Here is a 14,624-nt window from a genome sequence, read left to right as displayed (position 1 = left end):
AGGCATCACCACTTCCACATTGCAAAAGCATATATCAGGAATAGAATTGAAAATCTATGTAAAGACTTTCTGCTGTGGCGTGCTTCATAAGGACAATTCCAGTCTGCTCACGTGACCTTTGGGGTTCATGAATTTCTTGCGAGCGTTGCGACTTTGGATTCTCTGTTTAAACCTTCGGTTTATGCATCGAATAAGTTTTCAAGAACATAAATGACATGCTGTATTATGAATGTTGAGAATTACCCTCTATATGACAAATAGCTGCAAATAAATACACTACATGATTTATTTATTGCTAGTGAACGAGTTTCTTAACTTGTATTTAACATTCTCATATATATAATACAGACCTACTGTGGACACCTACCTATTTCAGATGTTATATTTTAAACATAATAATTACTACATTCTGCAATGATTATGTTATATATATATACAACTGATGTATTTAATGTCATTATTTTATATAATTTTTCATGCATTGCGGAAAATATAATTTTTTAAAAAGGCATTGCCCCAGAAGAGATTCGAACTCACAATCTTATGATTTGAAATCCAACAGCTTACCAGTGAGCTAACACAAGGACTTCTGCTAAGGTACTTTTAGCGATGTATAACGGTTCTCAAGAAAACTATGACATTCATACCCACTAGAAACGCTGTTTTTGTTCTACTTTGACTATTATTTTAGTACTTAGGCGATAATTATGTTCTATGTCTTAACTTTGAGCATTCTTTTACATATGGAAAGATTCGTTTACATATCTAAATGTTTCATTACGTATGGAGAGCTAAATGACAAACAAGCATGTGGTGACATTAATACAAAGTTTCGAAATATTGTATCGTTAAGTATTTCAATCAATGTTGCTTTTTTTCAACACTTGATAACAAGTCTTATTATATTTAAAAGAAGAAAAACACATCTGCAAACTTTTTCCCGATTACAAAGGCTGGCTTGGAGGTTCGAACCTGGTTTACTATTTCCCGAAGATACCCGAAGTTGGACTTTGAAAATTTTTGCCTCAAAACACCAATAAAGAATGCGCTCAACCTTTTTGAGACAAGGTGTACATGATCTAATTAAAAAATTCCAAATTTCAGTATAATTTTGAAGACAGTAATGTGGAAGAAATTTTCACAAATTATTATAGTATAGTTAGTCAAATTTAGCAGTTTCGAATGCTTATCATTTCATTGTCCTTGTAAAAAAAAAAAAAAAAAAAAAAAAAAAAAGGGGGGGGGGAGGCATTAAAGAGAATTAATGTGACAAGCATATTAGGAGAGAAAAGTTGCATTAATGCGTTCCGTTCGACATGATTTTTGTCAATTTTTTTATCAATCTCCTTTTCGAAATTCAATAGAATAAAAAGTGAACAGCAACCTGTTAAATTACTTTTACCTATTTATACTACACTTTGAGGTGTAAACTTGCGGGAAAAGCTCCAAATTGAAGAATAATATTTATTTTTACTAAATCCCAGCTGTAAACAAAACTACAGAGCTTGTAAGAGTTTATATTATTATTTATTTATTTATTTAAATGATTGTACAATTTATCATCAAAAATTGAACTCTTCACCTGTACAGTAAGTCCATGAACTCACACATGTGCACGTGAGTCTTTAGGGAAACAACACTTATGTAAGAAATAATAGCCTATTACAGATATATGTCGTTTAAAATTTTGTGTTCGCCTGATGATCGTTTTGCAAGTTTATTTCTAGTATCTTAAGGAATAATAATATACCAGGCTGTCAAAAATTTCTGACAGTTTTTATACTTACATCATGAAAGTTTCAATAAGAACTTAGAAATATATATTTTGATTGTAGAGATTAAATTATGTCTGAATTAGGGATTGACAAAATGGACAGATAATGAACTATCAGAAATCTTTTCCAGTGAACAAGTAATCCGAATATTGGACCGAATGACAACTTCTAAGTGGGTAATTCGTATTGTATGGCAGATAATATTTGGATATATATCATCCGGATATTGCTACACTAATCATTTTTGTTATCTTTTATCCGAATAATTTTGGTATGTCCATCCTTTCTAAAGGGCTTATAGAATGTAACGAAATGTATTGTTGGTTATTGAGAATTCTAAATGAATATCATAAAGCTCTGATAAACTTTGGATCTTGAATATGTAACTATGGAACAATCATTTACTACTTCTGCTCTTTCGCTTTATACATAGGTTAATGATAAAATAATTATAACCTTGGTTGTATGTTTCATCATGCAGCCTCGTTAATTCACTCCCGTATGGTAATAACTTTGTTTTACACACTAGAAAAAATGATATGAAACAAGACTTATTCTTCTGAACACAATTCTTAAATTCTCTTTTGTTCTGTGCTTAAATGATGATTTAACCTGTTGAGAAAGGTAATAGTAAAATACATGAAACCGTTCAGGTAAACTCAATAAACGGGGTAGATCCATGCTGCAACTTTTTAAATAGAGCTAAAGTAATTTTCGAATGTTTCTGGTACAACAATAATTTTGTATATCTTTAAGAATTTTCTCATTATTTTGTTAAATACGAACAGTTTGTCTCGAAACTTGTCGGGCATTTTCTTCTGTTTAAATTTGTCCTCAATCAACAATGCTGTAAGAAGATTAAGGATTCACCTATAACAAAATGATGTATAATTTATCTTTCTTTACGATATTATTTTTTAAAAAGTGCAAAATTCGTTGACAGTTGCAGAATGTCGTTGGTTCTTCGAGAATTTTGTAAAAAAAAATATTTTATGGACTTCTACTAATGATAATAATGTTGTGAAAGAAGAAAACAGATGTACTAGTGAGTTGGTGAGGTCGGGTCTTAATAGATGTCTTCGCGTGCTTTGCGACATTAACAGCGCGAGTATCGATTGTGTCTTGTATTGTAACTAGTACCAGCATCGTCATGTAGAAGACTTCATAAAAGTAAATTTATTGCAAATCATATATGCCCCCTCTCCCTTTCCCCTCAAACTGTGTTCTGCACTATCTAAAACTAAGAATTCCGCAGTCTTCCCCGCTAGTCTAGTGGTTAGTGCGCGCGCCTTTGATGAATGGAGCCCCAGGTTTGATTCATGATCGGATTCCACCTTAAACTGTAGATCCACGTGTCATAGCCTCGGTCCCGAAAGGAACCGATCAACCAACCAACTGAATATTTTGTACTTTCGCAGTTTAATGGCTAAAATGATACAGAACCAAGTTAATTGAATTATGTAGTTCTAGATAATGTCACTTTTCAACTCTCGGCGTAAGGATAGGGAGCTTATAGTTTCACCCCAAGTAAGAATAATTTCATTCCAAGTAGAAAAGAAAGGGAAAGAGACTGTGTGTTTGCATTTTACTTAATTTCTTGGTAACTAATGGCTGAATCTAAATGAAATTCCGTGAGCAAGTGGCCTATTGTCTAAGTAAGGATTAATGATCACTATATTTGGTAACTGAGCTCTGTCAGGCACCGGCTCGGATCGGATCGGCTCGTATTGTATGTGGTACTTTATCTCACGGTAACTACTAACCGGATCTGGACCAAATTTGCTGGGCAAATAACCCATGGCCAAGAAAGTGAAAATTGCTATAGTTGGTGCCGGGATGCGCTAGGGACATGGTAGAATCGGTTCGGCTCGACTCGCCTTGTATGTGGTATATTATTTCTCGGTAACTATTGGTTGGATCTGAACGAAATTTGATCCATTGTTTAAGGTAATATTCCGCAACCTTTTTATACTCGTGGCACAGTATATATTTTCCATGACTCAAGACGGCACACTGCAACGTTATTCCCTTCAGAAATATATTATATGACAGTATTAATATAAATGCAAATTGTAATCAACGTATTATTATATTTTTAAACAAATCGAATCGTGCATTTATTAATAATTTATGAACATGAATTAAAGTTTATTATGGTATATAAGTGCAAATGAATTTAGGATCCATATAAGAAATTATTCTAGTGTAGAATTATAAGAAAATAAATGTTTCTGTTACTATTAAACAGTTACACTCATACCCTAAATCTGATACTTGTGCATGCTTAACTACACACAGGCAGCTGGTCCGTGGAAGAATGTTGGCCATTCAAGTCTTATTTCTTTATCGGTGGTTTTGAGTCCTTTTCTCTTTGGAGTTTTAATTTCAGTCAATCGGAAAGCTCACTCCACCCAAACATACAATTGAAAATGAACTCGCCTGCTGATTCTAACAGCAAAGAGGAAGTTTTGAAATGTCACTAGTAGCTAATGAGCCCGGGAATACTTTCACTATTTCTTTCAAAGTGTCTTAACAACGCTTCAGCTTTTGTGTATTTTCTTGACCTTTACCTTATGACTAGGTACCAGTATTTTTTGTTTCATAACACGTACTGTAACACTTATGAACTATTTTTTTTCAACTACCGGACAGAAATGGACGGAGTTATGGGGGGGGGGCTTGAGGGGCATTACTTTTTGGAAAAAAAAATGCCACCTATAAAATAGCCACCTACCAAGACCTCCGAGACCGACCAAAAAGTCTGCCCCTCCAGAAGACAATACCTAGCTCCGCCTATGCGTACAGACAATAAAAATACTGCTCAGACATATGAAACAAAGTAACTGGGATAAAATAACTAATAAAAATACAGATTTAACGTTTTATTTCTCACAGTTGGTAAAAATTCGCGTCACACATTTTACTTTGCTATGGGACACTGGTTGCGGACATCATTCTAAGGAATAGTTAACAATACTTGCTAGCCGGACTCGGCCGGGGACAGGCTCGTCTCATCTCGCTTTGTCTTGTATGTTGTATGTTACCTCTCGGTAACTGCTAGTCGGACCGAAACGAAATTCATTGGACAAAAAGCCCAGTTGTCTGAGCAATAAAGAGCGCTAGATGTGGTGGCTGCGTTAGGCTTGGCACGTGTCGGCTATATGTGGTACTTTCTTTCGCGGCAGCTACTAGATCTGAACGAAATTCGGCATCCAAGAAGCCTATCGTCTAGGAACTAAAGATACCTATATTTGGTGGCCAGGCCAGGCTTGGCGAAGGGCGGGCTCGGCTCGACAACAGAGGCTGTGTTCCACAGCTTTGCACGTCGGGAGCTTCTGACAAGATATCCACGTGATACACACCAAATTTTAATGAAACTTACACAGTGGACATTAGAGAGAAAATAAAGAGACCTGTATTTGTTATATCGGCAACCGTTGGGCTTAAGGGGGACAATCCTGCTCCAGTTTCAACATTGCACCTGCATTGTGGCTCAGTGGTAGAGTATTTACCTGGTTAGATCCCTGGCCGAGTAAGTTAGTGGTAGACAGCACTGTCCATGGGTTTTCTCGGGATACTCCCACATTCTCATTCTACCGATTCTTCCATCCATTGATTTGTCTTAATCATCTGTCTCCTTTAGGCTAAAGGGCATAATCGTGGGATGTTAAACTGAAAGATTTCATTTCATTTTCTCAATATTGCTCCCTTTTTGTGGCCGCGAAAATCACACAAATACATCTCTCCGATTTTAATGAAACTTATACAGTAGACACTAGAGATAATAGTCCCATATTTTGTTATATCGGCAACCGTGGGTCCCTTCTCCAATTCAACACTTCGTAAAGCATTACCCATGATTTATTGAAAGAAGTTGTTGTAATGATGGTGGTCGTAGAAAAACAAGTAACGCTTGCACCAACCGCACCTTATGACTCCAACTTCACCACATATGTCACACGTTACTTTTTCGGTTTTATTGAAACAAAAATTAACAGGCATTTTCAATTATAGTGGCTGGTCTACAGCGTGCCCTGATTTGTACCATGCATATTGAGATACACTTTGAGATTGTAGGGAAGTAATTTGATTCTGCACGAATGAATATAATTTTATAATGTTGTTACTAGCTGAACCTGCGCCCTCTACACAGCGCATCATTCACATATGAGCATGAATCTCCTTGTTATTCCTCGCATCTGTACATGTCCCTTTACAGACACAAATGAAAGACGTCGTGATAAAAATTGTCAAGAGATACCATAAAGGAGAGATTTTTTTTTTCGATTACTTGTTCAATATCTCGCACCGTCTGCAAGATTTGAGTCTACTTCCGGTTGAGTTTTTAATTAATGTATGATCAGTGTTTTTTTTTCTTCTTGCATACAGTATGTAATAAGCAAATACATTAGACAATTAATTATAGAGTGGAGAAGTGGTCATCCTTCGTTTTTTCATTATCATTTGGCCATGAAACAAACGCCTGAGAGGTATGCAACATCTGTGTGCAATTATTTGGTGTTGGAATGTATAATGCGTAGGATATGATGCTTTAGTTTTTTCTTTTTTAATTTCAGCGCTTCCTGTGTACCAGTAAAAATGTAATAAAGAAATAATGACCATTTTTTTAATATTCAATTAGAACTGGACAATCTACACAAAATTTGCAATCGATCAGTGAAAACATCGTCTTTCTAGAGCCTGTAGTTTCCGAGATGTCATTGTCGAAAGGATTGGCCACAAACCTATAAACTTCCACAAATGTATAGAGTAAAAGAACTCCAAAGATGGCAGCACAATTCATTTGCATTGATTTTGGAAAAGGCTTATTAAAATACAAAGGCTTTGAACAATAATTTAAACACATAAACTTTATGAAAAAGGTCTATTTAAATAATTTATTTAAAAGTACACATATTTTAAAATATTTGTTTTGGTTAAATGTGAAATCACAAATAACCGTAAATCAAAGGTTTGAAATCAGTTTATAGGTTGGAGCTCAGGCGCTTTTGTTGCTGTTGTAGCATTTTAATAGATAGATGCACATGGAATCTAATATCAGATCCCTCTAACATCACAGTGTCTGAAAATCTACATACAAACTGTTTCCACAGTCAGAAACGATACATATCCAAATGTTGTAACTGAATTCTTTCGGATCGTCAGCAGTGTCATGGATATTCGTTCTGGGATAAGTTCTTGCAAGTCCCTTTTATAGTGACCTGTCCAAGAATCTAGGAGGAGCACACTAGTGTTCGTGTTAAGGAAATACACATTCTGTACCAAGTGTTTCTTGGTAAGCTTCTCTGAACATGATGCAGCCAAATATGCATTTGCGGGACAGAACAATGTTTCTTTCAGTTGTGGGTCAAAGTCCCCACGAGATTGCTGAAGAACAATGAATAAGGACGAAAGTAACTTCGCCCGCCTGCAGAAACAATTAGTTCAATTGTGTAACTGTGTGTTGTAGAACTTACTGATTGCCTCCACATGTTTCATGTTGGAGGGCTAAAGTTCGACCCACTCTCCAGTTGAAATTCACTCTGACCCGAATTATTGGAATGTTCTGCTCCAACATTAACAATATTTTCCTGCATTAGTTCAGTGAAGTCTGCAATTGTTACTTTTATCTTCTGTGCTTTGTTCCAGACGCGCCATCTTAATTAACTTCGTCATCTTTTGTTATGGATACGTTTAAATGTCAATGACCACTTTCTGGATGCAGTGAATGTTGGGAGATTGTTCCCGACTTGCTTGTAAAGCCCAATGTTGGAGGTCAAGGTCATGAACCTGAAAATGTGCAGCAAGAGAAGTTTTCAAAGATTGAAGCACAACACGTGACATCTCACGCAGTTTGTCTCAGTGTGCACCACCAGAAATAAGTTGTTTCTCCCAGTGGTACAACTGACTTCTCAACCTAACCTTCTTGTACTTTGTCATGACGTTGCTTAATGACATTAACTTAGGTTTTCTACTCTTCCAGTAGTTTACAGCACTTCATTCGTATTCCAAATTCACTAGTTCCGTCCCTTCCACAGGTCCCGGTATCTTCCATTCTGTTATCATGTTCGTAGTCTTGTTTGCAAAATTCTCCAGTCTTCAATAGTGTGAGACTCTTGGATGTCATCAGCCCCATGAACTGTGGTAACTTCTTCATTCGTTACCAGAAACTATCATACCTGTGGCTGTCGTGTCGTGGATGTGATTGGTGAGTTTCATCGCTTATGGTACGAGTTTCCCGCAGGTCCATCATATTGGCAAAGTACGCCGACACTAGTCCTATAACATTAGCTGGATTAATTCGCAGTTACCAATGTTCAATTGGCCCAGTGCAATTAATTGTTTGTACTGTAGGCAGAATCCGAATTTATATTGAATGTAAGGACAAGCAACTATGTTTGCCCTTAGTTTGGAATCGTTGATCAAAGACACTACTACAAACATTGACGCAATTCATATGAGTGTGAAAATGACAAACGTCATTGTAACACCAATTATCATTTATTGTTTCAAGTGATCACTGTTGTTTAATTTAAAAATCTTTCATTTCCAATCAAGAAGAATGGATTTTCATATTCATTATCATTGCCAGATCTATTTTTATAATGGTGTAAAGTGACTCTTGCAATACAACAATTATTGACACTTTATCAATTAACCATGTCCAAACTTCTTGTGCCACACGTTCTTGATAACTTGTATGTATACATTAATCTCTTCAGCCATGTCAAATGTATAAGTCTTCCAATATTCGTATCAGACATAATTGATATAAGTGTTGCCTTCCTTTCCCTCCACATCTTTGCACCTTTAGATTCCACGGTTGCCGATATAAGAAAATACGAGTATCTTAATTTTGTTTCTAGTATCTACTGTATAAGTTTAATCAAAATAGAAGATGTGTTTGTGTGGTTTTCACTAGCACAAAAAGGCTGTGACATTGGAGGAGAGTTTTGCTCCCTTGAACCCCACGGTTGCCGATATAAGAAAATATGGCTCTCTTTATTTTGTGTCTGGTGTCTTCTGTATAAGTTCCATTAAAATACGTATCACCTGGGTACCTTACCTTTGAAGTTCGCTTTTTTTTTTTTTTTTTTTTTTTTTTTTTTTTTTTAAATATGCAATTACAAAATCGTAACCAACAAACATGTGTTGGATATATATTCAATCTAACCAACTAATAAAAAAAAGAACAACAACTCGGGGATGCAATAAAAGATGATGAGAAACTGATAGAGCAGCTGCAATGTATTTCAAATAAGTTTAAATTACACTTTTTAAACATACTAGTGTGTACTCGTGAGAGTCCTGGTTATGTAAAATACTTCTATTTTTCTAGGTTGGAAACCACGAAATACCAGCACATCGCGCAGTTCTTGCCAGTTGCAGCCCCTATTTGTTTGAATTATTTACTACTGATGACGAAAATAAAGGAAATAAACGAGAAAATATAATAACGTATAAATTGAATGGTGGTTTCGAGAAAAGTGCATTTGAAAAATTGGTTCATTACGCATACACCTCAAGGTAAGGATTCTTTTCTTCTCCAAGGTACAGAGATAGAAAGTTTTTCTTTAAATATACATTGTTACTTTTCTGGTAGAAACAATGTTTTAAAGCAGATATTGGTGTCAAACTTAATATGATGCAGTAACAGATTATTTTATTAATTTGAATACAGGAAAGCATAATAGCTTACTCGTAAACTAGTCGCTTCTGATGCAGAGGGTCCATGATTTAAGCCATGCTGTGTGAAGTTGTGGTAAACAAAAATAATGTCTACTTGAGTCTCTTCAGTTTATCACATTGCCTTCTGCAATCTTAATTCTGTAACTTCTTCCATTATCATGCGCTTACATTATTACCGGTCTCGGCTAGCTCTCAGTGAATAATGGCTGGATATTAATCTGAAGTTCTGATTTCGTTCGTAATTAGAAAATATTCAGTTACCAGTGAGGTATTTTCCTTAATTTTTGTGATTGTTTAGTTGTACCAGATTGTTACGTCAAGAGGTTCGTAATCACTTTCCTTTCTATGGGAAAATAATATGATTTGGGACTTAGAAAAGGGCCACCTATAGTCTTGTTTTAATAATCCTAAAATATGACAAATTCACTTTTTCTTTTTAAATAATGGATGAATTTCTTGTATTTTTTTAGAAAAAGCAAAAAATAATGTCATCTGCATAGTCTCACTGCTTACTAAATAGATAGCATTTTATGTATGTATTTATTATATAAACCATTCTATATACATACATTTGACAAAAATTTGTTATGTTATTTTTCAAGGTTGGAAATTCCACATCACCAAGTAAAATCAGTGTACCTGGCTGCCAGCTTCTTGAAAATGGATAAAGTAAAAGAAGAATGTAGCAGATATCTCGTTGATCATTTGAATGTAAATAATTGTTTTGAGATACGATCACTCCCTGGAATGAGTAAACATAAGAGCTTTCTTGACCAAGTGGACAAATTTATAGCAAAGGAGGTATGTATTTTGTCAATACGTACAATGGTTTTCATACATACTAAAGCGAGTATAATTCTCTGGGAAAATACGTTTAGAATTATTCACTTGGGCTGATCTTGTTATATGTCTTGTATTCAGTAATTGCCGAAAGTTTCAATGGAAACTCCCATCTTCTGCAGCGGCGTTTTCTCAAAGGATCTGCATCAGACTTACAATATCACAGGGCATATATATCTGATAATGAAAGTGTACACAAATCATCAATAATATCAGCAACAAATATTGTAGTCTTCAAAAATTTAAACTTACACAGAACCACTCTAAAACTTTCTTTCTTTCTTTATATATATATATATATATATATATATATATAAAAATTCTAAACTCCGTACTGTGCAGATGTACTTTCTTCAACTTGAATGGGTGCATAGCTTTGTCATGGAGGACGCGCCACATACTCATATAAATGGCGTGTAGTGTCTGAGCTATACCGCGTGTGTTGGATTGAAAACGGGCCTGAATTACCGCAACAGCGTCCTCTTCAAACCTAATAGTTTGCAAATCTCGAATTTGTCCAATATCCATTTGGAGTCTCAGAGATCCTGTTTCTCGAAGACGAAGATCGAGCCGTAGAGAAAAAAAAGACGCGTGATGGTACTCATCGATTAGGGAACCTATCACTATACAACCGTGCGTTCACCTCCGATGCGTTGGGTCCCTTATTCGATCCCAGCTCGTGCCCTGTGAACTTTGTGGTGGACAAACACCGTGCTCGTGGGTTTTCTCGGGGTTCTCCCGTTTCCTCCCACTTTCTTCATTCCACAATTTCCTTCATTTCTCATCAACACCGTCTCCTTTAGCCTAACCGCATAACAATGGGACGTAAAACTTAAATATTTCATATATATATATATATATATATATATATATATATATATATATATATATATATATATATATATATATATATATATATATATATAATATTACTATTACCCCTTGCCTCTCCATAAATGAGATGCATATCAGCCAACTCGGATAGTGACAAATGTGCCATCCTGGCCACAACTTATCACATACAAACAACTGCCTAAGGCACTGTCTTCCAGTTGCTGTATTCTTTCCAAGCACACGTTCTACAACTTCCCACTTTAACTCAAGAACGTAATTTGATTTAACTTGCAATCTACCGTATAAACATTGCCTGCAAAACTAAGCACTGTAAGCGTCACAGAAAACTAGCTTGTTAAGACCTCAAGCGGATTGCCTACAAACCTTCTGTACCTGTGGTGTGCTTTCTACAAGTGAGAAACTTTGTACTTACTGCTCTTTGTTTCTTCTGTTCGGTGCTCGTCTACAGGAGATTTGTATGTGGGTTGGTAGCAGTATAATTCGTGCATTAAAAATGATGGTGTTCCTTCAAGCATGTTCGTCTTATAGCTGATGAAGTTAGCTGACATCATGCATATGTCCCGTTATTCACCCACAAGCTGGCTATGAAAAGTGCTGGTAGGCCGCCCTCATTTATGACATTACAGCAGATTTGATGATACGGGCTAGGGAAGGAGACAGGGATGCAGGAAAGATGTCGTCCTGGAATTGCCTAGTGTGACTGATGAGAAACCCTGGTCAGGATGGCCGCCGCAAGATATCGAACGCCGGCGTACCGACTTTGAAAATGTTCTTACCCAACTGATAATATTATTGTTATTGCAGTCAGCATACCATAATGTGCAATATTTGTAATGCCATCACTGCGAATGTGGTTAATTACATATTCCATGTACACATGTACTTCTGCCTGCATGTGGGTATGCAAACCCGCACGTCATGTTTTGTCCGCCATCTTGAATCGGCTTATGCTATCAACATCTATCACAGCATGCCGTATGTATTGGAGCCAAGCCGTACATTTCTCCTATTTTGTTCCATGTATCCTACAGACAATTGCTGGGAATCCCTCTCTTCCTTTGGGGAATCCTTTGCGCCCTTAGTGTATACAACCGATTAACTGCACATTTGGATTCTCTGCGTACTGTTTGTGAGCCTCCTGTCGCCGCAGTTCTATGACTCGTCATCTTGCCACAATTCCAAGTGGACGTTCATTTCTTCACACTTTCGGATGCAAGAAACTCCGGATAGATGGGGTATGACTTGTTACATACACTTTTCCTTGTTTTCATATCTAGAATCATCTCTGCTGTTACACCCTGTATGTATATTTAAAGAAAAAATACTACAGGGATATAGTTATGTATATAGTTATTACTTTGGTAATAAATGATTGGTAACATATTCTTTGCAAACGCTAAGTAGTTATTTCCAGTTCAGAATAACTGCAAACAATAATTATTGTTTACATATTAAACGTTATTATATTAACTTAAAACACATTTCAAGTAAACAGCATGGTTAGAATCAAATAAAAGTTAGTAATACCGGTAATCATTGGCTATGCTGTAACATGGTTGCTCTTGAGGGTTGTCACATTGGTTAAAATACAATTTTTATAAGCTAAGAGAAGAAAGCTTCATACTGCTTCAGAAAGCTGTATACACATACTAATACATTAGGTAAGATTTCTTCCTAAATATAAATTTTTAATGTAAATATTACTAAGTATAATGTCTGAATACTTCAACATACAATTTTTTTCTTTGCAAAGATCGAAGCAATCTCCAAATCCAATATTCTGTTAACTTTGCCGTGTATAAAAGTGGAGGTACTGAATCAGACACGAGAAGAAATGTCACTCGTTCGAGGAGATTCTTTATGTCAATTAGTTCTTGACTGGATTAAACGTCAATGGGAAGAGGAAGAGTTGAACATGGATGGTCTCACAGAGAAGGTAAGAGAACTTCGAAAATGAACACAGAATGAAGGTAAGAGAACCTTGCAAAATGGAATGCTTATTGTGTGTTTCAAATGACAAGCGGCATGGCCTTGAGTTGGCTTTGAGCGGTGTTGACAATTCGCGACAAGCACTTCTGCACGCTGACTTGTGCTACTGCGAATCTTGACAATACCAGAGGCGCTTATTAGAAATATTGTATTAGCACATGAACTGCTCACTTTACGAAGTAGAGAAAAGAATTACGAACACGTACGTGAAAACTACATCTTTTTATGCCAACTGGTTGTTATGATACACGCTTTTAAAGGTTTCCATATAAAACAATTAGTAAAACGAGCGATGAGTCCCGCGTCCAGTGGATTTTCCTTCAATTCGGAAATAAAACTCAACTTTTATTACAGGATAATCAGGGGCGTAACCAGCAGGATGTTCTAGGGGAACATTACTTTCAGGGGGAGGAAAGCTTTTCACATATTTAAAAGAGAACAAATGAAGGGTAAGGGGAAAAAAGGAGGAATGTCACAAAACTGGATTTTCGAGAAAACGGCGTTTTTATATTTTAAACCGCGTAATAAAGAATAGGGTAGTCAAATCTTTTGCCCCATTTTACATGGGCGTTTCGACATTTAGGCATGCATGGCATATACTGTCAAATAGTACTAAGAGTCACCAACAGATAGGACAAAGCACCCAATAAAGCACACACATGGACATTCCGTGTTTTTTCCCCTTACCCTTCAAATGATCTCTTTCAGAATATGAAAGCATTTTAACTCACCATACATATTATACACATATTATATTTTCACGATGCTACCTTATCAAAAGACGGATCTTGACAGTACTGAAGTTGAAAACCGGATTATAGGAGATGAATCAATAAGCTATTCATAAGAAAATAAATGCTGTTTATAGCAGTCTGTTTGACTTTGTGTTTATGTGGGTTAAAATAGTAAAGAAAAAAAAAAAAAAAAAACTCGAAAAATATCAACGCAGATATTATTATGCAATAATATAGTAGAGAGTTCATACGGTGTGCGCCCAGTTAGGGAAATGAGAATATAAAGCGTATGATTAATTTTAGTTCTTTTAATTAGGTACAGAAACCGTATTGGTTTTTTAATTTTCATATTTTATTATAAACGTCCCTCATTTGTATTAACTATTAAATAAGTTTATTAAACATATACCAGACAAACCTCATTTTGGAGTTGGAAATAGTTTGGAAAGTTTGGAAATAATATATGCATATAATATGCATGCCTAACATCGTAAGAACAAAGTATGGGAAGTTCGTAATATTGTTTTGAAATTTACTTCAAGAAAGATTCTTCCTTATTCGACAGAAGAAACGCAGTATGTTTTCTGTTTCTTTTTTCTTTGACGTTTCACTACCTTATTATGTGCGACTTTTATTCCTTCTCTTCTCTGCTACAAGGGATTCAAAAGCACCAGGCGTATGAATGGTGTCATAAATTATCGTAACCCAAAACAAACTCGAGTATATCGAGTTGCTTAGGAAT

General features: G+C 35.8%; 1 protein-coding gene across 2 annotated transcripts in view; it reads left to right on the top strand.

The window, feature by feature from the left end:
• The window catches only part of LOC145673773 (influenza virus NS1A-binding protein homolog), a 109,235-nt gene that overhangs the window by 64,879 nt on the left and 29,732 nt on the right, over positions 1-14,624 (top strand). For both annotated transcript variants that reach the window (XM_081743530.1, XM_081743537.1), the window contains exons 3-5: positions 9,115-9,302; positions 10,067-10,265; positions 12,913-13,095. In XM_081743530.1, coding sequence (XP_081599656.1) covers positions 9,115-9,302; positions 10,067-10,265; positions 12,913-13,095 — 570 coding nt within the window. The remainder of the gene's footprint in view (positions 1-9,114; positions 9,303-10,066; positions 10,266-12,912; positions 13,096-14,624) is intronic.

Source organism: Thermobia domestica, chromosome 2 (genome assembly GCF_964235325.1).
Source record: "Thermobia domestica chromosome 2, izTheDome1.hap1.1, whole genome shotgun sequence".
NCBI lineage: Eukaryota > Metazoa > Arthropoda > Insecta > Zygentoma > Lepismatidae > Thermobia > Thermobia domestica.
This window is presented reverse-complemented; position numbering and strand designations above follow the sequence as displayed.